Raw genomic sequence first — 23,212 nt, 5'->3', positions numbered from 1 at the left:
GATCCTCCACATGTCCCAACACTCACACACGCTGCAGGAGCATCAGTAACACACCTGTGTGGAGGTTTGACTCGCTGGATTGTACCGAGCCAACATGCCTGCAGATGGAGTCACCACCATCACGAGCCGCATCAGGAACCTCCTGCGTTCTCCAACATCCAAACCCATGAAGAGCAGGAGAGGAAGCCCGGGCAGTAAGGTACGACCTCGACCCTCCAGCTTAGCTGTGGGGGCCAAACAGGAGAATGTGCAGCTTTAAGTGTCACAGCAACATCAGGAGGTAGAAAGAAGTTCTCACAACTGTTTGGGTCAAATGTGAGAGCAGTAGTTACATTCTTTCATCCTGCAGTGATGTTTGTCTGTCTGTAGTCTGTGTTACTGTGACACATTAAAGGAACATTCTACATAATTAGAAGAAGTCCAATTTAAATCACAAGCTGAAATCAAAGCTGGAGGGTGTTTGCGTTTGATTTCGTTGTGATTTTCTCTGCTGTTTGCTCTAAAAGCGACATCATCGGCTCTGTTTCACTGCAGACTCTTACAGCTGCTGTGTAAATCCCTGAAACTGTGATTTATCAAACCCTCTGTGTAACTCTGTGTTTAGATCAGGTCTTACTTAATGCACTCATTCAGTTTTACCAGCTAATCAATATCAATCAATACTAAACAAAGGTTTCTGTCCTTCTGTTTACAAGTGGAACCATTTAAAGTACCAGCTTCTTTAGTTTGCTACAGAGACATTGAGCCATAAAAGTCTAGAAATGCAGGAGAAGAAGTTGTCCTCACTATGAAATCAATCAGACTGGATCATTACGTCCCAGGCAGATGCTGCTGCTGTTGTTGTTGTTGTTGTTGTGGTGTGAGTGATTGTGACAGGTGCTCCCCTGCTGTGTGTCTCTGTGTGTGTGTGTGTGTGTGTGTATCCCTTCAGGTGATGCTGGAGAAGGTTCTGGGAGTCACGGCGGCAGGAAACAGCGGGCTGGCCTGCGACCCGCGGACTGGACTGGTGGCGTATCCTGCAGGGTGAGGAGGGGAGAGAGACAAGGACGTGTTTGTGTGTGTCCATGTTTGATCGTGTTTGTGGATGTGTGTGTGTGTGTGTCTGTTTTATCTCCACATCTGATCTTTGTGTTGTTGGCGCTCGGTTGTCTCTCAGCATTCTGCCTCAAAAATGTTTTTCATGGGCAAATTTCTGCTGTGTGTGTGTGTGTGTGTGTGTGTGTGTGTGTGTTCTCCTTCGAGCGCTGCATGCTGTTCTTGCATTATTTATCGCTCTTATTTCCTCTGCCAAGGTTATATTTCCCCTGCGTTGGCTTGTCCGTCTATCTGCACACATACAGGCCACGCCCCTTTGCACCTCATAACAATTTGGGTCAATTGTCACAAGAGTTTACATGCAGGATGTCAGGAACAAACCGGACAAAAGTTTCATCCTTGTTTCATTTTCATTACTGTTTTTCTGGCTAACAAAGTTGAGTGGGCGTGGCTCATTGTTCACTTAGTGCTGCATCTCATCATGAATTAATCAGTGGACAGGAACCAAACGTGGTGCTCTCACTGCTTACATGAAACATGAAACAACAGTTAAATTTTGATCACAGTCGAGTCAGTCACATGTTAAATTTCAGATGGAGAGTAAACTGGAGGTCTGCTCTGCCTTGGTGGAGGTCTGAACTCTAGTTTGTGTATTTGTAGAGGGAGCGTACATACAGACATTGTTATATAGACTGCAGCAGATGTATGTGAAGCTTCTGGCAGCCCTTTAACCACGTGTAACAGTCACATGGTAGAGCTGCTGGGCTGCTCTGCCTGCTGCAGAATGTGAGCATTGTGATGAGTAATGAACTGCAGATTGGAGGATTTAGTGACACGGTGGTTTTGCTCTGCAGCGCCGAGGTGAAAGCAAGAGTTTAGAAAAGGAGCATGTTGGATTCCCACAAGGCTGGAACAGAAACAGCAGAACTGAGCCTCCTTTGTTTTCAGCTCAAATCTTCAGACAAAGCCGAGCTCATTGGACAAAGGTCGAGCGCTGACACGTTCAGGGGCTTTGGTTTGTTGTGACACAGAGCTCAGTGTTTGTGCGAGGCTGCAGGCACGTACGTTTAGCGCAGGGCCAGGACGCCAGTTAAGAAGATGCTCTGGACTTCCTGCCGTGACGTCAGAAGCGTAGGCCTTCTTACAGCTCTACTGATAGCAATTCACAACCAAGTGTCGAACATAAAACCTGTGGATTCTTATTTCCCCCTGTAATTGACGAAAGCTGTTAAATCGTATCTCACCTAATCGTATCTAAATTACTCCAGCGTTTAATTGTGTTGCTCATAAATAACGGAGACATTATGTAATGAATGAGTGGGTAAACAGTCATTGTAATTCTTTGTTTAATACCCTGGAAAATACTTAACCAGGCCTCAGAATGCACGTTAGATAACAGATAAGCAGAAGCTTGTTAAGCCAGATATATGACTTCCTTCTCAGAGCATATTCATTATTGTGTCAGTACAGCTGTGCAGATTCCAGTATTACGCCATCGTTTTTTAAGCATTAGCGGTAGACGTGTGTACAATCAGGACTGTGAAATATCCATGTGTGTATATGTAAAAAGTTCTATATAGGTGTTTTGAGCTTCCATGTCAGTAAATTGAGCCTTTCCTCCTAAAGATAGAGCTGTTTTTTGTGGTGAAAAAGGTAATAAACTAGAGGAAAATTAGCTGTTACATCAAATGAAAAGCGTTTAGATGCACGATCAACACCTCACAATGCTGCCCCTTGTGGAGGTGCTGTTTTATGCAGTTGCTAAGCAGGTCTATTGGTGGTCGGCCACACTACAAGCTTGCCCTACAGCGCCTCTACTGGGTCTGTCAACCAAATCTTTGCCTGCAGCTACGACCCAGCAGGTTCAACACACAACATAAGTGTGTGTGTGTGGTGGAGCTCTGACTGTGTGTTCCCGGTGTAGGTGCGTGGTGGTGCTGCTGAACCCCAGGAAGAACAGACAGCAGCACATTATCAACACATCCAGGTGGGTTTTTGAGCGACGCATGTCAGTCTGCGTTCACGTCACACTGTCATAACTGTGCTCGGCCTGAAGGCTGCCACGCTGAACTCTCCCCCGCATTCATCTCACCTTCACAGGAAGACGATCACGGCTCTGTCCTTCTCCCCCGACGGGCGGTACCTGGTCACAGGAGAGGTGAGTCATCAGTCATCTGTCCCTGTGCATCACATCTGTCTCACTTTGCACTTCCTACATCTTAGGGGTTTGGGTCTGTTGTTATTTTTACGCATTTGCTATGAGTTTATTCAATGTATTTTCCCCTCATATCTGCTCTGCAAAAAGGTCACAAGGTTTACGATGTGATTTATCTTTTATTTTGTTGGACTGGATTGTTATTTAGTTCCCTGTTAGCTTATGCAAACAAAGCTGCTCGTCTTCTTGGATCTCCACAAATTCAAAATCCTCAAGCAATGCAAACAAACAAAGCCAGACAGAATTCGAGGTTTCCAGTTATTTGCTGAAAGCTGCATTCTCACTAGCGGTTTGCCTCATTATGAGAGTTTGTTAGTTTGTCCAGTTGGTGCCTGCCAGTGAAAGGGTTAATGTCCTCCCGCCGTGTCTGTGGCGGGGCGTTGTGGTCACAGCGCGTGCCTCCATGCAGCACGCCGCCTTAATCCTCCCCAGCCAATCAAAGCCGATTAAAGTCTTCTCTGTGTAAGTGGTTGAGTGCGCTGCGGTTGCCATGACAGCAGGGAGCAAAGGCCAGGAAACCAAATATGGCAACGGCAGACTGCTCCACCGCCGCTCACCAGGAAGTCGATGTAAATATCCTAATTTCACCTTTAAAGCTCAGAGGATTTGAATGGAGAAGCGTTAAATGTTTATGAGTTTGCAGGCGGCGAGACGGAAAACGAATAGAAACAAACACTGAAGTTAAAGACGTTTAGAAACCAATCTAACCAAGCATACATCAGCAATCAAACATCATTGTGCCCCCTGATCAAAGCCTACAAGTACAATAGACATCCTGGCTGATTGATCTGATAACAACACACACACACACACACACACACACACACACACACACACACACACACACACACAATCTAACAATGAGTAATCTATAGCAGGAAGGATAGCTCATCGTTTTTGTTGGACTTCCTTTCATCCTTTCATGTAATCACACACACGTCGAGCACCGTCCTGTGTAAGGTCGATCACCGGCTTACAGTAGAAGATATCACACAAATAGCCTGCTGACCTCATGATCACTGAAGGAGAAAAAGCAGCAGGTCATGGGACAAGCGTGAGATTATGGTGAGCAGGTTCAGAGGTCACTGTGGAGGATCTGTTTAGAGAGCTGGATCAATTACAGCTAAATGTCGTTTGTTTACTGTTTTCTAATGATGCTTTGTGTTAGAATCAGTTATAATCTCCATCGCTCTCCCTTCCCCCCCCTCTCTCTCCCTCCTCCCCCCCATCAGAGCGGCCATCTTCCCGCAGTGAGACTGTGGGATGTGGCCGAGCAGAAGCAGGTGGCAGAGCTGCAGATGCACAAGTACGCCGTCTCCTGCGTGGCTTTCTCCCCCAACGGCAAATACATCGTCAGTGTGGGCAACCAGCACGACATGATGGTCAACGTCTGGGCCTGGAAGGTTCGTCCAAACGTTATCACATTCGTCCATAGACTGTCCATTAGGCCTGATTGATAAACTCTGAGCTTAGTATGGAAAGATCAAACTCAGACTGTGTGATTCTGATGTGTGTGTGTGTGTGTGTGTGTGTGTGTGTTCTTGCAGAAGGACGTGGTTGTGGCGACCAACAAAGTGTCCAGTAAGGTGACGGGCGTGTCTTTCTCTAAGGACAGCTCCTATTTCGTAACTGTAGGGAACAGACACGTCAAGTTCTGGTATCTGGACCACTGCAAGACCACCAAGGTATTAAAATGACATCATCACCATTGTGACCGATCAGAGCTCCGAGGGTCAAAGGTTAATGTTGTGTGTCCGTGTTGCGTGTACAGGCCAGCGCTCCCGTCCCTCTGCTGGGGCGCTCGGGGCTGCTGGGCGAACTGAGGAACAACTTCTTCAGCGATGTGGCCTGTGGGCGGGGCTCCACGTCTGACTCCACCTACTGCATCACCTCGTCCGGCCTGCTGTGTGAGTTCAACGGGAAACGGGTGCTGGAGAAGTGGGTGGACCTGCGGGTGAGTTTGGTTTTATCCTTCACTTGAACCTTTATCAGTGTTAACCCTTTGAAGCCTGAGTGGACCTGGTACCAGGTGTTGATCCCAATTTCGGTCTAAAACATAAAAAGATCTCAATAAACAGAGAAAAATTATATCTAGATGATTAAGGGGACTTCCAGGTTTCCATTGGGCAAATAGAATGGATCGGAAGGATGATAGTTACCGTCCTTACTGTCCCAGCAAAAACCCTGTTGATCTCCTGAACAAAATAATTATATGCGCTATTAACATATTTCTTCTTCTCTGGTTGTGTGGTGTCCTGCCTTGTAGACGGGCGTGGCTCAGTCCCTGTCCCTGTCTGAGGACATGATCTTCTGTGGCTGTGCTGACGGCACCGTGCGAGTCTTTAGCCCCGCCGACCTGAGCTTCCTCTTCACGCTGCCACGCCCTCACGCTCTTGGCACCGACGTCTCCACCGTCACCAGCGCCAGGTGAGGAAATAGCTCCGTGTTTCTCTGTCACTCCTTCCTTTCTCTTCCTGTTCCTGCGTCATCACATGCATGGTATCCCGTCTCCCATCAGCCACCTCTTCTCCTCGACGACGGCGGCTGCTCGTTACCCAGACTCCGTCGCCGTGACCTACGACCCCGTCAGCCGCTGGCTCAGCTGCGTGTACAGTGACCACAGTGTGTACGTGTGGGACGTGAGGGATGTGGGCAGGGTGGGGAAGGTGTACTCCGCCCTCTATCACGCCGCCTGCGTCTGGGACCTGGAGGTAAACACCTGCTTAACCCTTTCAGGCCAGGTTTAGGTCAAAGGGAAGACATTGATCAATCAGTTGGACAATCTACAGAAAGTTTCTCATCTATTGAATTCCATTTGGTCTTTCCTCAGATGTTCCCTGAGGTCTCTGGGGGTCCAGGTTCAGGTCTGTCGTCAGGTGTGTTTGTTAGCTGCTCGGCTGACAACACCATCAGACTGTGGCGGACGGAGGATTGGACCCAAACTCAGACTCAGAACATCCTCAGCGGCGTGAGTTTGGCCTTCATACATGATACTTTAGCCTTCAGATGAATTTGCGTTCGCTCACTTCTGTCCGTCTGTCTTTGCAGGATCTGTTGCACGTGATCTACCCAGACGGGAACCGAGCGTCCCCGCTGGATCGGGAAGGAACCACGAACGTGAACGCAGAGAGACCAGGAGATGGAACGGCAGCGGAGAGCAGGACCGGCATCAGGACCGTCTGCGTGAGCCCAGATGGCAAACACCTGGCGTCTGGAGACCGCAACGGGATGCTGAGGTGAGAAAATAAACCTGCGGTGGCGGCGGCTGTGTGGTCGGGCTGCCGGGTATTGATCTTTGTGTGTTTGTATCAGGGTTCACGACCTCAGCAGCATGGAGGAGATTCTGAAAGTGGAGGCCCACGATGCTGAAATCCTCTGTCTGGAGTACAGTAAACCAGAAACAGGTGTGTGTGTGTGTGTGTGTGTCCACAGTGAGTTTATGTGTAATAATGACCTGTGTGCCGCCTGTGTGTGTGTGTGTGTGTGTGTGTTGCATAAACTGTGTTATCCCCGGCAGGTGTGAAGCTTCTGGCCACAGCGAGCCGTGACCGTCTGATCCACGTGCTGGATGCTGAGGATGACTACAGTCTGGTGCAGACGCTGGACGAGCACTCTTCATCCATAACGGCCGTCCGGTTCACTGGTGAGAAACTGAAGATGATGTCAGTCTCTTAAAGCAGCTGCGATGTGTGTGTGTGTGTCGCCCAAAGGCTCCAAAGGCTTTTCCTAAATCACTCTGATGGCCTTATAAACTTTACTACTATACAGAGAAATATTACCTCTTTGCTGTTTTGCTCTTGAGCCCGAAAAATGTGTAAAATCATCCAAATGAGACTTTAAGGACTTTTCTAATAACACGTTTTATGTTTCTTTGTTGTGTAGCCAGTGACAATGAGCTGAGGTTGATCAGCTGTGGGGCGGATAAGAGCATCTACTTCTACACGGCACACAGGGTGAGAAACATCTGCATGACAACATCAGAACAGGAGAACAACTGAAGTTCTTCATGAAGGTCTGGTACATCACAGCAGTATCAGTCGTCTATCAGTGCTGATTTTCCTGCAGTCGTCCTGCTGCATTCTGCTCCTGGGTCACTGGGTCGCGTCTCTACACTTCAGGTTCTTGTTAAAGGTCGGGCTGATCCGGGTCGCAGGGAGCAGACGGAGGCTCATTAGGCTCCAGCAAGTCTCCTCTTTAGCAGCAGGCCGGCGTTTTTGCAGAGAAGTCATTTAAGAAAGCAGCTGTGTCCTCTGTGTCCTCTGTGTCCTCTGTGTCCTCTGTGTCCTCTGTGTCCCCTGTGTCCTCTGTGTCCCCTGTGTCCTCTGTGTCCTTCAAGCCTCAGCAGCTTAGATCTTTACACCAATAGAACATGTTTGTCTTTGATAGACAGATAGAAACAAACATGCTGAATGTAAATGTTTCTCTGTAATGAGTCAGAACAAGCAGCTCCTCCTGCCAGGCCCTGATGATGATGATCAATGATGAAGATGAAGATTTATTAGCAGGAAATCAATCTGACATTCAGTCATTGTTTCATCATAAACGTCTGTAATGTTGTTCCAAATGGAAGCTGTGGAGGGATTGTGATCTATCTCATTTTGATTTTCTTTTGTATTATTTTGTGCAGACTGACAGAGGAACAGATTTCAGGCGAAGTCACCATGTGGTGAGGAAGACCACGCTGTACGACATGGATGTGCACCCCACCTGCAAATATGCTGCTGTGGGCTGTCAGGATCGCTCCATTAGGTGTGTGTGTGTGTGTGTGTGTGTGTGTGTGTGTGTGTGTGTGTGTGTGTGTGTGTGTGTGTGTGTGTGTGTGTGTGTGTGTGTGTGTGTGTGTGTGTGTGTGTGTGTGTGTGTGTGTGTGTGTGTGTGTGTGTGTGTGTGTGTGTGTGTGTGTGTGTGTGTGTGTGGTTTACAGTTGATCCTGGAGCTTTTCGTCTCTTTTCTCTCTGTCTGCAGGATTTTCAACATCAACAGCGGCAAACAGAAGAAAGCGTACAAAGGATCAGTGAGTGAAGACGGCAGCCTGCTCAGGGTAACGACCACACACACACACAAACACACACAAACACACACACACACACACACACACACATACTGTATTTAGACGTGTTCACACTACCCTCCTGTTATATAAACCAAATGTGATCGATGAATTGATTGCCGATGTCTGCAGTGCTTTCCTGTTTGTCTCCTGTCAGGTTCAGATCGATCCCTCAGGTCAGTATGTGGCCGCCAGCTGCTCCGATAAGAACATCAGCATCTTTGACTTCTACACCGGAGAGTGTGTGGCCACTGTGTTTGGACACTCTGGTAACACACACACACCCACACACACACACCCTGCGCTCTACATGACATGTTGTCAGACAGCAGCAGTGATCATGACTCATCACATGACTCATTGATGACGTGTTTGTCTGCAGAGATCGTCACAGGAATGAAGTTCACCAACGACTGCACACATCTGATCTCTGTGTCGGGCGACAGGTGAGAGTCCAGCCGTGGAAGCTGAACAGGAAACGTGCAGACGGTGTAAAAACATGTTGGGGTTGTTTGGGTCGTTTAGGTCGTTGTGGTTGATGCTTGTTGTCGATCCCTCAGCTGTATCTTCATATGGAGACTGGCCCCAGAGCTCACCATCAACATGAGGCAGAGGCTGTGTCAGCTCAGACCAAAGCCCAACACACCGCTCTGCAAGACCGCTAGCCTCGGGTAAACACACACACACACACACACATACAAACACGTCCATCGATCATCATTTGGCCGCCCTGATCCCCGAGCGAGGCGCTTATTTGACTCTGACGTCTCGTGTCACTTCAGGCGAGACACGAGCGGCGCCTGCGTTCCGGGTGGTCTGTCCTCTGACAGTGACCGTGACCATGACAACGACCCAGAAGACACCGCGACCAACACGTCCTCTGACAGCAGCCATGCAGAGGAGGACACAGGTGATGTGCAGCGTCTGAACTCATGCGGACACCGACATGTTTCCGACCTCTACTGTATGCAGAGGCAGATCTAAACACTTCGTCTTCTTTATTTGATCCAGGTGGCTCAGAAGAAGGAAATGACTACGAGCTGACAAAGGTTGGTGGTTCCATTCCTTGCTGAATGCATATTGATTTCAGTAGTTTGAAAATCCCTCTTATGAGAAATGGTGGAATGAAGTTCTATGATGAGCTTTGTTAGTTCTGTTTATTAGTTCACTTCATTGGTTCGTACAATGACCTCACAGCCAGAAGGTCTTAGGTTCAAATCCCAAGTAGATCCTAGTTCCTTTCCTTTATATGTGATTTCAAAAGTCATGAAGAAGGTCCAATGTCTTAGATCAGTGAAGAATTACCACTCATTCTGCCTTGTTGGAGGTATGAGCCCTCATGAGGAGCTGCCACAGTAAGAACCGCTCTAAACTCTGTCCCTCTCCTGCACCTTCTTTGAAGCCTGCCAGCCTGATTTCCGTTCCTCCTGGACCCACCAAGCGTCCTCGGAGGCGCTGGTCTCACCGTATGGGCTCGCTGGAGCTGATGGTCAAATCCATGCTGGACCTGAGACAGCTCGAGACGTTCTCTCACAAGGAGAGCCCCAACGTCCACCATGGTGCCAGAGACGGACAGAGCTCGTCCAGCCTGCAGGAGCCTACGGTACTCAACCCCACACACAGCAGAATGTGTTTAATCTGAACCCACAGAGTGACAGTGTGGGGAACGGCAGGGAGGTAGAGTGTGTGTGAGTAAATAAGACTCTGATTCGTCTCTGGTGGACTCATTACTGCAGCAGCTGGAGGACAAAGCTAAAAGACATCACGCCCGTCCGTCCTCTCACGCCTCCAAAGGCACCAAGGGGGCCGAGCTTCACCCTGCAGGGAGGAACAGCAGCGGCACTGGCAGGTAAAGCACAACCACACACACACACACACACACACACACACACGCACACGCACACGCACACGCACACACTCTCACCTAAGTGACCAGAGTGCTTTTCTATTCTGGGTGCAGCGTTTCTCCCTGGCTCTGTTCTTTCATGTTTTCTCCTCTCTCCTCTTCATGCCTCGGTGATCACAGGGTGAAGGAGCTGCACTGCAGGATGCAAGGCCGAGGGCACTGCGTGGAGAGCCAGGATGGCTACAGCCCCGACAGCGCCTGCTCCCTGGGCTACGGCAGCAGGGAGTCCAGCCTGGATCAGCTCCTGGATGGTGAGATCCACTTATAATCAGAACCAATGAAGCTCAATGAAGCCCCACCCCCCCCCTTTACATACCTCTATAAAACAGCTCTGCCACAAGGGGCCAGCATTCTGCAGTGCAGTGCACAACGTTCCTCTGAACAACGTTCAGCGGGACGGGATCCACTTTCATCCACTTTTTCAGGTTGATATCAGGAGTCAAAGCCTTCGTTCACGTCTACGACTTTATTTCACCCTGCCAGTGTCGCCCCCTGGTGGAGACATGTGGAAAGGAAAATGGCTGCAAAAACGTCTCTAATGTCCTGAAGAAAGGCTTGATTTAGAGGAAAATGAATATGTACAGTTGATGAAACCTTTGTGGCATAGAAAAATTGATACGGCACTGGAGTCAAACAACACATTCTATATTCTGATGATTCACATGTGACTTTTGTTGACACATTTGCATGTGTTTTGCACAAAACTGCCAACGGAAAGCAGCTACTCTCTAACATACAGAGCCTTTGTTGTGGTGTTCATCAGTACACCGCTCATACCTGCCCATGGGGATTTGCATGCACTTTGGTTTTTCCCCCTTTCAGGGCTGAAACACATCAGACTGTAGATCCACATAAGCCCGGGCGCTCTGGCTGCTCATTTGTTAAGGATTACCCAGTAGCTACCTGCTAACACAGGCAGTATAAAGGTCAAGAGGGCCTGCAAAGAGGGTTTCTGTGCCTCGCTGCTGCAATTCATGTCTGACATCATTCCTGTTTGATTTCAGAGTGTGAGGACATGGAGTCACTGAGGCGGGACAGCAGGGAGGAAGAGAGCGAGCAGAGGGAGGAAGAGGAGCACGAGGCAGAGGTGACGAGCATCGACGAGGCTCTGCGGGCCGTCGGCGACACTACAGAGGACGGCCGGGAGGATTTCCTCAAGCAGAACTTTGAGACGCTCGCAGACAACTGCAACATGGGTAGGACACACACACACACACACACACACACACACACACACACACACACACACACACACACACCCACCCTCACAATGTCAAAGTTGATTAGATTAGCTTCTTTGATTGGAAGTAAACAAACTCAAGTCTCACCTGAAGTCACGCATGATGAGATGAGAACTTCATGCAGTAGAGATGTCTGTCCAAGCATGAACACACACCATCCCGATCTGCTTCTTAATCTCTCTCTCTCTCTCTCCCTCTCCCCCTCCCCCTCTCTCTCTTCTTTCTCCCCGTTCATCACTCGTCCTCCCCCGTCTGTCCACAGTTGAGCGGAGCAGCAGAGTCCCGAGGCTCAGCATGTCTTCACGCTTCCTGGCGAGAGGAAATAACAGGTAACGTTTGTGCCACTTCAGACCGCCGTGGACTCACAGCGCCACACCTGCTAAATCGCCCGTGTGTGTGCTCCTCCAGCGCCACTCTGTCTCTTTAAACTGCTCAGATTCCATCCCCGCACAATTACATAGAGTGGTGTGTGTATAACCTACACTTGCAGCAGGTGTGTGTGTGTGTGTGTGTGTGTGTTTCAGTCCCTTCTGTTGAAGCTGAAGTGTACAATTTCACAGCTTCATGATTTCCCATAATCACACTTGTCCTTGATTTCCCTCCATCTGATGAATGTGAAATGTGTTTCAGTGTATTTGGGCCAAATTGAATCTGCAGCAGCTTCAGTGTACAAAAACTGTAGGCGGTGCACAGAAATATGACATTTGTATCACTTTAGGAGCAGTCAGTTATTCTTATTTAATGTTATTTATGCAGCTTTACGGCTCTCACACAGTTAAAATGCTTTTAATAGTTTTTAGCCGCCTGCTGGCTGCCATATCGTCTTATTACTGCAGATTAAATGTGTGTGTTGTGCTCCTCTGTCTCTGTAACGACCCGTCCCCGTGTAGGGAGGCGCCTCTGTTTGCCAAAGCACACGACCGTCCCCCGCCGACCACAGTGCGGCCTTTGATGGAAGACGGCCAGGACAGAAACCTGGAAGACAAGACCACCGTGTCCCCTGGCAGGACGGACGAGCCTGAGTAAGAAGGAAACACAGAGCAAGAGGACAAAACACTGCGGGGGGATATTTATAGACAAATGTTCCTTTGGCAGATTAAACAAAGCTTTAATGCAGAAGTCCAAAAAGCACAAAAGACTTCCTGTTTGCATCGATGTGTGTGTAAACGTCGCTCTGCTGTGTGTTCGCGTGTCCGCAGGGTTGATGCTTCTAAGCTCCCCGGGCCCCAGAAGAAGACGAGGTCGAGGGTCAAACTGTGGCGTTGGTCCAACCCTCAGTCCAAAGTGCCGCTGCTGCAGAAGTCACACTCTACCCAGAACCTGACCTCAGACCGTATGTTTCACCACCTTTTACTTCATCTTATCTCATTTTTTCTTTTTATGTCCCTGTTCTTATTGGTTCTCCATATTTTAGACGTCATATTGATCTGCGTCTCTTCGTCCTCTCTGCAGCTTCTCGCTCTCCTCTGCCCTCTGGTGACCGGAGACCGTTGTGCCAGAGGCCTCAGACTCTTTGCATGGATTCCAATGCTACCAGATCGTCCCTCCAGCTCACGTCCCCTCTGTCCCCTCAGACCCCTCAGACCCCTCAGTCCCCTCAGTCCTCTCAGTCCTCTCAGTCCTCTCAGTCCCCTCAGTCCCCTCAGTCCTCTCAGTCCCCTCAGTCCTCTCAGTCCCCTCAGTCTTGGGACGGTTCCAAGCGTAAGGCCGAGCGCTCCTACATGAGCCCGACCACCAGCTCCTTGGCCAAGAGCAGCAGCCGCTCCTCCTCCGTGGCTGAAGGCCTCCAGCTGGGGAGTCCGGCCTCCTCCAGGAGTTCCTCTGCTGAGTCTCCTCTACTCTCATCATCTCCAATCTCTGCTTGGCCGTTCTCTCCCTCGTCGTCGCCCCCGTTACGGAGCAGGGCGTCTCCATCACCGGCAACTCCCCCCTCCACCATCACGCCTCCTCCGAACCCCGGCTCAGCTTTCCCCCATTTCCCTCCCTCCCGCATCCCTCTGCCTAAACAGACCGTCAGTCCTCGCCGTGAGGTCGTGAGGACGAACTCGGCCTGCCCTGGTGCCCCGGCCAGGCCTTTCACTCCCACTGCTGAGCCTGGATGTGATGCTGCCTTCTCACCAGGAAACAAACCAGGTTAAACACACACACACACACACACACACACACACACACACACACACGACTAAACCGTGTCTTTCTGACACGCATCTCTGTGTTTACATCTTGTTGTCTTCAGCCCTGGGAGGTCATGTTTCCTCAAACGTGGATTCTTCTTTGCCGAACTCTTTACCAGTGAAGCAGAGGAGAGGCTCAGTTTCAGATATCAGGTATCTTAAGCTTCATTTTAACATCGTAACATTTTATTTCTTTGGCTGTTGAACGCACACTGGCACCCTGACTCACTCTACACACACCTGAACCAGCATGTGCAGTCCTGCAGGTTCATGGTTTTTGTTGACTCAGGGACGGGCTACATATGGGCGTCGACCCCCCTAAACTTAACTCAGGATGTGTGTTGCATCAGGGTGGAGTGTGTGGCATCAGTTGCGTGTCTGTGTCAATTCAGGAGTCACTGCATTCTTTGAATTTGATGTAATAAACCTTTTTGATGTTTACCTGCAGTGCCAAGGAGCCGACTGAACAGGGCCCCCTGGTGCCCGCCCACGCCTGTACACACGCAGCTGACCCTCAGACAGGTTTGACCCCTACAGCTCGTCTAATAACCTGTCTGTCACCGCTGCTTTGCCTCTGCTTCAGTCCAGCTCCTCCCCTCATCCTCATTCTCACGCGTCTGTCCGTCTGTCTCACGTCCTTCCGTCTGTTGTCTCTGTCCCCGTCTGCATCTCTCAGGGTGAGTCCACTGGGACGCTTTGAGGTCTAGTGTTGATTTTCCGCTCCAATAGTGGGAACACCAAGGATGATGATGTCACTTAGTCTGCTGGTCCATATGTTCGTAGAGATTTAGACAGATGTTTATGGACATATGGATTGATTTGTGTAGACTGCTGCTCTTTGCTACTCTCCTCATCTGCTTCCTGCGCGTGTGTGTGTGTGTGTGTGTGTGTGTGTGTGTGTGTGTGTGTGTGTGTGTGTGTGTGTGTGTGTGTGTGTGTGTGTGTGTGTGTGTGTGTGTGTGTGTGTGTGTGCGCGTGTGTGTGTGTACATATTTGGGCCACACGCTGTGCTGTACTTGAAAGAGTCCGTTTTATCCTCTGCAGATCAGTCGATCACCTTGGAAACTTGCAGGCAGGCCATTACTGAGCTCCACGACAGTCTGAGGAGAACCGTCACGCTCTACACCACGGTCAGTCAGTGTGTGTGTGGGTGTGTGTGTGGGTCTGGGTGTGGGTGTGGGTGTGTGTGAGGAAATGAGAGAGACTGCAGTGAAAAGATAAGTAGTTTTCTTTTGAACCTAAACTCCATCCTACAACATGTTCGGCTGCAGCTTTCTGGAGATAACTGGTTTTGCTTCTGAAGCTCCCAAAATGACATAATGCATGATAACACCTCCCCGTCTGTCTGCCTGTCTCACTCTCTGCCTGCCTGGCTAACTGCTAACGCGTGTGTATGTTGTGAACAGGTTCTGTGCGGCGGCCCGGAGCCAGGCGGAGGCCAGCAGGAGATGAGGAGCGTTCTGTCCCAGGCTCTGTGCTCGATGAAGGCCCAGCTGGACTCTCTGTCTGGACCCCCCCCGCAGGCTGAAGGGCCCCAGGGGGAACCGGGGGCCAAAGGTGAGGGAGAGCCGGCCCTGGCCCTGCTGGAGCAGTATGCTGAGCTGCTGCTGAAGTCTGTGGAGAAGAAGCTGGAGAGCCGCAGCTGAGGAGCAACCGCTCACTGCAGCACTGTGAACTACAAACCTGTTTCATTCTGATCTTCATACAGAGAGACTCTTATATTTGATATTCAAATTGAATTTGGAAGATTTTTGCACTGAAATAAGTCTTATTTTTTAACGTTTTTTCATGTTTGTCAACTTTTTATGTTGTATTTTGACACGTATTTTATGATAATGGCTATTAAAACGGAAAACAATAGAAAAACGAGTACGATAAAGTCACAGCATGCAGCCAAACGGCCTTAACTGAACGCGGGTGACACATGAAGTTCCACCGGTGACCTCTAGGGGCAGAATGAGGCTCAGGCTCATGATGGATGCTGATCGTCACAGAGCCTCAGTGTGACTCAGTGGAAAACAATGAACACACACACACACTCAGTTCACGGTGATGGTTTTAATGTCTCACTCCAGTTAACAGGATGTCGTTGTCAAGCGATATTGGTTCATGGTTTATCTTATTTTAATAACAATTTAATAGTACAGAAAAGATTAAACACAATAAATAGCAAAGGCGTCTTCATGCGCGAAGAAACAGAAGCTTAGTAGATAATGACGCTGCAGAACAGGTCGGTCAAGCTTTAAATTGAGTACTGTGTGTGTGTGTGTGTGTGTGTGTGTGCGCGCATTGCTGCTCCCGTGCTTTTACACCACGCTGGTATGTGTGTCATTGTGCCAATACATGCTGCGTGTGTGTGTAACCGCGTTGCTGCGTGTGTCCTATGGGTTTGTCTCCACGAGGACGTAGGTGAGGATGACGTCGTGTAAGATGTTGATTCTGTCAATCCGGTTGAGCTCTCTGACTCGGTGTTTGAACTCGAAAAGCGGCATGTTGTTCACTGCCACCCTGAACTCTTCATTCGTGCACAGGATCTTCATCTGCAAACAGCAGAGCGAATTAACGTGAAAAGTTGTTCATCCAGAATTACAACAATCATTTTAGTACCAGAACCCAAAACAATGATGTGCACTCTGCCTATGATCACAACAGGTGTGATTGTTGTTATGAAGCAGCCATTAGACGTTTGGCGCCTCTTGCTGGTTCCCCACTGACCTCCATGAGCCTCCCTGCAGTACAGCAGTTCCCTGATCTAGGACCAGTCTTCCCAAACGACTTTCCAACCCTTTCCAGCCAAACAAGAGAGCGGCCTCAGTCAGTTAAAGGCGCCATGTGTAGCACTTAAACATCAGCACGTCAATGTCAAATCAAATGCAGCACATCAGAGCCAAACCAGACCCCAGTGGCCTCTATGTCATAACACTGGGCTCTATACGATTGTTGTCATGAGGTCTTGATGGCCTTTTGTGCTGTCAAACACTTTGTGCTCTAAATCAGTGGCACAGCAGTCGAGAGCAGCAGATTTGGGCACTTTGTTCTTATTTCAGATCAATCTAAGTCTCCACTTCAACTCTCTGATGTTAACATGGTACACATAGCATCTTTAAGGACCATTCCTCAATCTACTGCTCAGCTTTCCTCTTCCTGTCACTGACCTCGAAAGGGCTCCCCTGGGCGAAGGGGAAGGGCCCCTTCACCTCCCTCTCCTCGGGGCCCCAGCGCTCGCCCACCTTGTGGTTCCGGACCACAACCTGCTTGCCTCCCTCGCTGAAGCGGGGATTAATGTGGAAGGCGATGTCGTTGCCTCTCAGGAAGTTCACGGTGAACCTGAGGACAGAGCAAAGTTGGCAGATGTCGACTTATTCCCACATCAGCTTCATCACCGTATGAACTTAAGCCCAGAAAAAATACTTTATCCTCATGAACTTGTCAAATCTGATCTGGCAGCAGGTCTGCTCAGGTTTAAGTGGTTTAATAGAATATGACAAAGATGAATCAAACACAATGAGAGGGTAAATAAATGCCAAGCTTACATTTTAGCATTTGGTTTGACGTGGCCCCTGATGGTCATCATCATCTTGTCATAGATTCCTCGGGCCAAGTTCAAGTTGTACGGCACGCTCTAGATGGGAGCAGAGAATGATGACATGATGGATATGAAGCCGTTATCTTCTTGTGTAGCTCTGGACACACTTGTGTGTGTTCGTTCATCCATTCATCCACTCACTCATCCGTTCATTCACTCGTTCATTCATTCACTCTTTCCTCATGAGTAGATGACCAATATTGACTCACTAGTGGTCCAGATGTGGGTGGTTGCCACTGTGGGGGCAGGATAGTGTGACCCTGGGCCGGCCACCCTGGCTGCCCAGGGTTGTAAGGCCAAGCAGGGTGCGCAGGCCACCCTGGCATACGTGGATGGATGCTGGTTGCAGGAGCTGGGACCATGGTTGGGACATGAGCTGGGACCATGGTTGGGACATGAACTGGAGCTGGGACCATGGTTGGGACTTGAACCGGAGCTGGGACCATGGTTTGGACAGGAGCTGGAGCTGGGACCATCGTTTGGACAGGAGCTGGAGCTGGGACCATGGTTGGGAAAGGAGCCGGAGCCTGAGCCTGAGCTGGGGGCTGGGTAGATTGGTACTGGGGGCAGGGCCAGTAGGGCTGACAGGCTTGTGTTGGAGCTGGGACCATTGTTTGAGCTGGGACCATGGTCTGGGCAGGTGCAGGGGCTGGAGCCACGGTTTGGGCAGGAGCAGGAGCAGGGGCAGGTGTCATGGCTTCAGCCGGGGCAGGGTACATAACCTGACCAGGTTGCGGCCCTGGCCAGCAGGGGGTGTTCGGCTGGCCGGTCCAGCACTGGGGCGGCTGGGCGGTCGGTCCTGGCCAGGCGGGGAACCCTGAGCTCGCCTGCGGGGCCGGCCAGAGAACGGTAGCCTGTGGGACAGAGGAGGACGGGCAGCTGCCACACAGAGCATCAGGGTGCTGAGGGGGAGGAGGAGGAGACGGAGGAGGAGTGGGAGGAGAGGAGGAGGAGGATGGAGAGAGAGGAGGGTCAGAGGCCGGGGGAAGGAAATGGGGGAGAGACAAGGTGGACAGGATAGAAGACACCAGCTAACACCAGCCCAGTGACACAAGCAAAGATTTAACATTGATATTTAGATGGATATGAAAGATTGCAATGATTGGTTCTTACCGTAGGAATGACAGAGTTTGACGTACTTACATCCATGTTAGCTGAGGAACAAGAGCAAGTTTGTTTATTTACAGAAAAATACAGACAGAACCAAACTAGACTACAATTAAAATCACAAGAACGACAGTGAGCAGGAAGTGGGACTGTGAATTTTAGATCTTAAATATATTTACATTTTAATTTGAAAAAGTCCATCAACCAAACTGTTTAAAATGTCAATATAGCATGCAGGTTCCCTATATGACCACTAGGGGCGCCTGAACGTTGTTAAGATGTCAGTGATTTAAATAAATACATCATTAATTAAAGCCTGTATGTATACAGACAATAGACAGAGACAGACAGAGACAGAGACAGACAGAGACAGAGACATAATGGGACGTTGATGGACGATGTCATGTGTCCTCGGGCAGGAATGTGCAGTAACAACAGATTGTGCTTCTTGTTCTTGTGACCACAGATTGAATTAGTCTCACTAAATGTCCACCTGGTCTCAGTGGTGTCATTCAGGACCCTTTACAAACACAACCAACACACCCAGTTGCTATGGTAACGTTAATTTCACAGAAACGAACTATCACAATCAAATTGCATCATTGTTATGTACAATATAAAAGTAAATCAATCAATTATTTTCATTTCATATTTGAGCTATGAGTGATCAATATCATCCACAGCAACAACATTCCATCTGAAAATATGCAAATAATCTCACATCTTCTCTGTTTTCTAGGATGAGCGCCTTGTTTTCATTGGTCTGCTTCGTCTCAACACACACACTTTCACTCAATAATAGGAGATTTAAGCAGCATTACTCACTAAGGCAGCCTAATTATCCACAAATCTATTTCACTGCTGCTGTGAAAACGTCCCACTATTCAGGCGTAAAACATAATCTGAGCGATGATCTGTAGAGAATAAAGCAGAAGTTCACCTTGTTCTTGTCTTCAGTCCTCAGGTGCTCACAGGAGGATGGAGGAGCGTCAGAGAGTCGGCCAGCTTGGAGCCCAGCAGGAAGGAAGTCTCCTTTATAGGCCTGAACCCGCTCAGGGTTTAGCCACTCCTTAGTCCATCACCCCACTGTGGGGAAGAGCCACAGCGTCATGTCGCACACACACACACACACACACACACACACACACACACACACACACACACATGATCACATATTGTCTTAAGGATGAGGCGATTCATTAATTAATTTATTAATTTATAAGAATTCCAGATGTGGATTCATATCCGGATCATCTCCATGGAGGACGCAGCCATGGACACGCCCCTTCTCCTGGAGAACTCTGAAGCCATTGTGATCGGACATGTGTAAGTTATGCACCTGGACACACACACACACACACACACACACACACACACACACACACACACACACACACACACACACACACACACACACACACTCACACACACACAGGAGACATGTCACAATAATAACATTCAATAAAAACAAGACTAAACTTTGAAATAAATCACATTCAGGTTGATTGAGTATTTCCTCTCAGTGTCTTGGTTCAGTGCAGCTCTTATTCAGCACACTGGCACCCAAACCATAATGAAAGGCAGAATTAAAATAAGAATACAAATCTGACAGAATAAATACAGTAAAAATAGAATCAAACCAAAATGTATGTAAATAAGTCATCAGTGTGCTAGTTCAGTTTGGTCACATGGACTCATCACAGTGAACCAGAGGGTCAGAAAGGGGATAAGGATAGATGATTTATGACATATGGTATGAAATGATGGTGTGTGTGTGTGTGTGTGTGTGTGTGTGAGAAAGAGAAGAGGAACAGTGTCTGTCAGATACCAAACACTGCCATGTGCCTCCTATGTAAGAGTCATTCCATTCTCCAGCTCCACTCCAGCCGGCTCTGGCTTCACCTCACTGACAGCACAATGACCTGATTCTGGCCCGACGTGCTGAGCAGTCATGGGACCGTGTAACGTTCATGTGTGTGTGTGTGTCTCAGCCGCACACACTAACACAATTACAGCTGTCAGGAGTCACGGTTGGGTTGTTTTCTGTAGGTTCCACTGACGCTGAAAAACAAAAGTTGCTGCTTGGATCACCCTCAGGTTAATAAGAGAACGAGTCGGGGAGGGGCCCCTTACACGTGCTGGCCCAGGGACCCCGGGTAACTATGTCTGCCCCTGCTGCCCTGCCCAAAGGCACATCAGCAGGCAATGATATATGTTAGGAGCAACAGAATGCTTGTGTGTTAAACCTGCATTAACATAAGCATGAGGCCTCTCAGCTGCAGTCTGCACACTGAGCACTCATAGGATTTGATTCCTTCACTGTGTTTGGGTCAAACTGGATAAATCTCCACGGAGTCCCCTATTTAATCTCCGGGGCAACGACATCATCGCAAACAGCAGCGAGATGTTTGGATTGGCACACTGGAGCTGTTTGTCCTCACGGTTATTAGATGAGACGGCGTCCGGAGTGAACAATGTGGGTAATCACACACACAGAGTCTCAGAGTGGTGAGAGTCAATCCCCCGAAGAATTGCCTGCCTGACATTTATTCAGCCCCAGTGCTTCACATTCAATCTGCAAACATGGAGTGTAAAACCTTTATCATCCCCTGCTTCATATTATAAACTGGTCACTTTATCTCTCCTGCTCCACAGACATCTATGCTGACCCTTGACCTCTAGTTAATTAGCCCTTCAAAGGGACACTTATCTATTTTACACGACACAAAGAGGCCCCAGACAAAAGCAGCCGATAGAAATGAATAGAATCAGGATGCACAGATTGATTGTGCTTCATGTGAACGTTCCTCCTGTCAGAGGCTCTTTACATTACATATGTCAAACACTAGATGGTGCCTTCCACGCAGGTGTGAAAGGCAGGAAGTCCACTCTGATGGAAACTCTTCTGTCTGGTTTCCTCTTTACTAAATGTAAAGTTCATATGGAAAAATGGGTGAATTGGTGCACGAGTGTGTGTGTGTGTCTGTGTCTGTGTGTCTGTGTCTGTGTGTCTGTGTGTCATGTCAGTGTTGCCTGGTTGTAAAATGAATGATCTAAAATTCACCAACATTTCATTTCTTTGCAGCATTTCACAGGCGGATTCCAGTGGAGGAACGTATTGATTGATTGGTTGATTGATTAATGACCCTCTACAGAGATATGAAGGGTCCATTTATAAAATCAGGTAAGTCTATTTATATAAATGTTTATGTAGCATAAAGTTTGACTGACAGGACCTTGGATGATGATAGTTTTGTCTTTTTACTTGATTCTTCTTATTTGTGCCGCTGATGTGAAATCATCTACTCGTCTTCCTGTATCGACACTTTTATAAAGACTTAATTGTAGTAATCCACTTCAGAATGAGTGAAGCGTCTGGTGGGTGACAGAGGGATTGTTTGTTTGTTTGGGCTGCAGATCGTCCAGACATCTCATCGCTCTCGCCAAGGAACGACACAGAACATTTGCATGTTGAGCTGGAGTTGGCAGCGTTTCTCTGTGCATTCAGTCCAAACACTTCCAACTGAACAATGTGACAAAATGTGGAAGAACTACAACTGCAGGAATATCAGGATAAGTTAAAAGTGTCTAATGTGTGTATGTGTGTGTGTGTTCACCATGTGGTCATGACATATGCTGTGTGATGGGGAGAGGGTGTAATGATGTCACTTCTAGGAGATCTCCTTTTGTGGTTCCAGCCAATCAGAGTGCCGGGGGAAGCAGGAGGTAACGGTGAGGCGTGCTGCTGTTAGGCAGAAGAGACGACGCTGGCAGGACGGAGCTTTCTGAGGCGACAGCAGTGCTGTTAGCCTCTCATCAGCTCTGGGCCTCGTTCCAACACCTGTAAGCAGCATCCTCCTCACCTCTACTCACCTCAGAGTGCCCTGTTCTCCTTCACTCCAGATCTCCTGTTAAAGGTTCATTCAAGTGGACAACTGGAGTATAAGTTAGATTCTAAATACAGCAGCTAAACTTACACTAATGCTCATTTATTTAAAGGATTAATTCAAATTCGAGTGTGTATAAGTGAGAGAGAAATGGTTCCAAAAGGAGGCAACATTGCTGCAGTTGCCATGGGGACAACGGAGGATGTCTCTGTGTACGTGTTTGTGCACGTGTGGTACAATCGTCATATATGGAGCACTTTAAGTTCACTTTGATAAAGGATGACATCATCCCTGCAGAGACGCTGTGGCACACACACACACACACACACATCACCAGCAGCCACAAATTCAACCTACAAATGGATGCACGATAGTAACCTGGGCACTCCCACAATCCGCCGCTAGATGTCGCTTTGTCACAGCAGTATGATGAGGTTCCTATAGTTTGGGCCTTTAAGGCTCCATATGTTAATCTATTCAAATCAGTCCAGCTCAACTTCATGACATGAATGCCCAAAGTTATTTTATAACTTATGTTAATATCTACTACATGAAACTATATTATTTTTTATTGCTTTTACTGTTTTTCTATCAGTATGTACAGTCTGTATGTGGCTGCTGTGAGTTCTTGGGTCATGTTTGCACTTTTGAGTGACAGAAGTTTACAGCTCCGTGTCTCATAGCAGCTCTGTGGGCAGAGGGAACTTTAGAATGCTGAGGTCGCCATTTGTCAAATTTGCAATGCCCCCCATTAGAAACTTTGAGATGTGCGTGGGAGGAGGGGATGAGGAGGCTGTGACAGAGGAGCAGCGGAGCGAGGAGACACACACACACACACACACTCAAAGTGCTGCAGCGACTCTATCCTACAGTAAAGGTGTCTGAGTGTGTCCTGAGGTGGACTGAAGGTCTGACTGAGCTCTTTCCACTCTGCCATCTTCTTTTGAAAACATATTGAGGAACCATTCCATTAAGTTTTCTTCCTTTGCTTCCTTTGTGCTTTGCTTTGCT

General features: G+C 48.5%; 2 protein-coding genes across 2 annotated transcripts; one reads left to right on the top strand and one right to left on the bottom strand.

Moving 5' to 3' along the window:
• The first annotated feature begins 94 nt into the window (after positions 1-94).
• LOC143008393 (mitogen-activated protein kinase-binding protein 1-like) lies at positions 95-15,455 on the top strand. Its single transcript, XM_076160133.1, has 33 exons — positions 95-199; positions 932-1,023; positions 2,960-3,022; positions 3,136-3,193; positions 4,483-4,653; positions 4,798-4,935; positions 5,022-5,204; positions 5,517-5,677; positions 5,769-5,961; positions 6,081-6,218; positions 6,299-6,486; positions 6,563-6,654; positions 6,768-6,893; positions 7,133-7,203; positions 7,878-7,999; positions 8,216-8,291; positions 8,458-8,569; positions 8,683-8,746; positions 8,861-8,971; positions 9,083-9,210; positions 9,312-9,349; positions 9,703-9,903; positions 10,037-10,149; positions 10,261-10,457; positions 11,211-11,402; positions 11,710-11,776; positions 12,338-12,469; positions 12,647-12,780; positions 12,900-13,580; positions 13,684-13,774; positions 14,070-14,143; positions 14,666-14,751; positions 15,028-15,455. Exons 1-33 carry the CDS (start codon positions 95-97, stop codon positions 15,265-15,267), a joined length of 4,638 nt encoding a protein of 1,545 aa, XP_076016248.1. The 3' UTR covers positions 15,268-15,455.
• A 301-nt stretch (positions 15,456-15,756) lies between these two features.
• On the bottom strand, positions 15,757-18,356 carry LOC143008421 (uncharacterized). The gene is made up of 7 exons (XM_076160177.1): positions 18,321-18,356; positions 18,236-18,238; positions 17,667-18,109; positions 17,417-17,564; positions 17,155-17,243; positions 16,777-16,948; positions 15,757-16,161 (listed from the first exon to the last, which is right to left on the bottom strand). The coding sequence occupies exons 1-7, from the start codon at positions 18,354-18,356 to the stop codon at positions 16,003-16,005; spliced, it is 1,050 nt and encodes a 349-aa protein (XP_076016292.1). The 3' UTR covers positions 15,757-16,002.
• Between the last annotated feature and the right edge of the window lie 4,856 nt (positions 18,357-23,212).

The sequence above is a fragment of the Genypterus blacodes genome, unplaced genomic scaffold (genome assembly GCF_046128005.1).
Source record: "Genypterus blacodes isolate CSIRO-AG114 ecotype Tasmania unplaced genomic scaffold, CSIRO-AGI_Gbla_v1 ptg000104l_1, whole genome shotgun sequence".
In the NCBI taxonomy this organism is placed as follows: domain Eukaryota; kingdom Metazoa; phylum Chordata; class Actinopteri; order Ophidiiformes; family Ophidiidae; genus Genypterus; species Genypterus blacodes.
Note: the sequence above shows the minus strand (reverse complement) of the source record. Positions and strands in the feature narration are given on the sequence as shown.

Bases quoted from the DNA above. Each gene is read 5' to 3' on its own strand.
- LOC143008393 (XM_076160133.1), top strand. From the start codon at position 95: ATGCCTGCAGATGGAGTCACCACCATCACGAGCCGCATCAGGAACCTC. The intron at 6,219-6,298 runs GTGAGTTTGGCC...CTGTCTTTGCAG, and splicing joins CTCAGAACATCCTCAGCGGC to GATCTGTTGCACGTGATCTA. The intron at 8,000-8,215 runs GTGTGTGTGTGT...CTCTGTCTGCAG, and splicing joins TGTCAGGATCGCTCCATTAG to GATTTTCAACATCAACAGCG.
- LOC143008421 (XM_076160177.1), bottom strand. From the start codon at position 18,356: ATGGATGTAAGTACGTCAAACTCTGTCATTCCTACG. The intron at 17,565-17,666 runs TCCTGTCCAAAC...CCCAACCATGGT, and splicing joins ACGATGGTCCCAGCTCCAGC to CCCAGCTCCTGCAACCAGCA. The intron at 16,162-16,776 runs GTCAGTGACAGG...TGCTGTTTGCAG, and splicing joins CCCAGGGGAGCCCTTTCGAG to ATGAAGATCCTGTGCACGAA.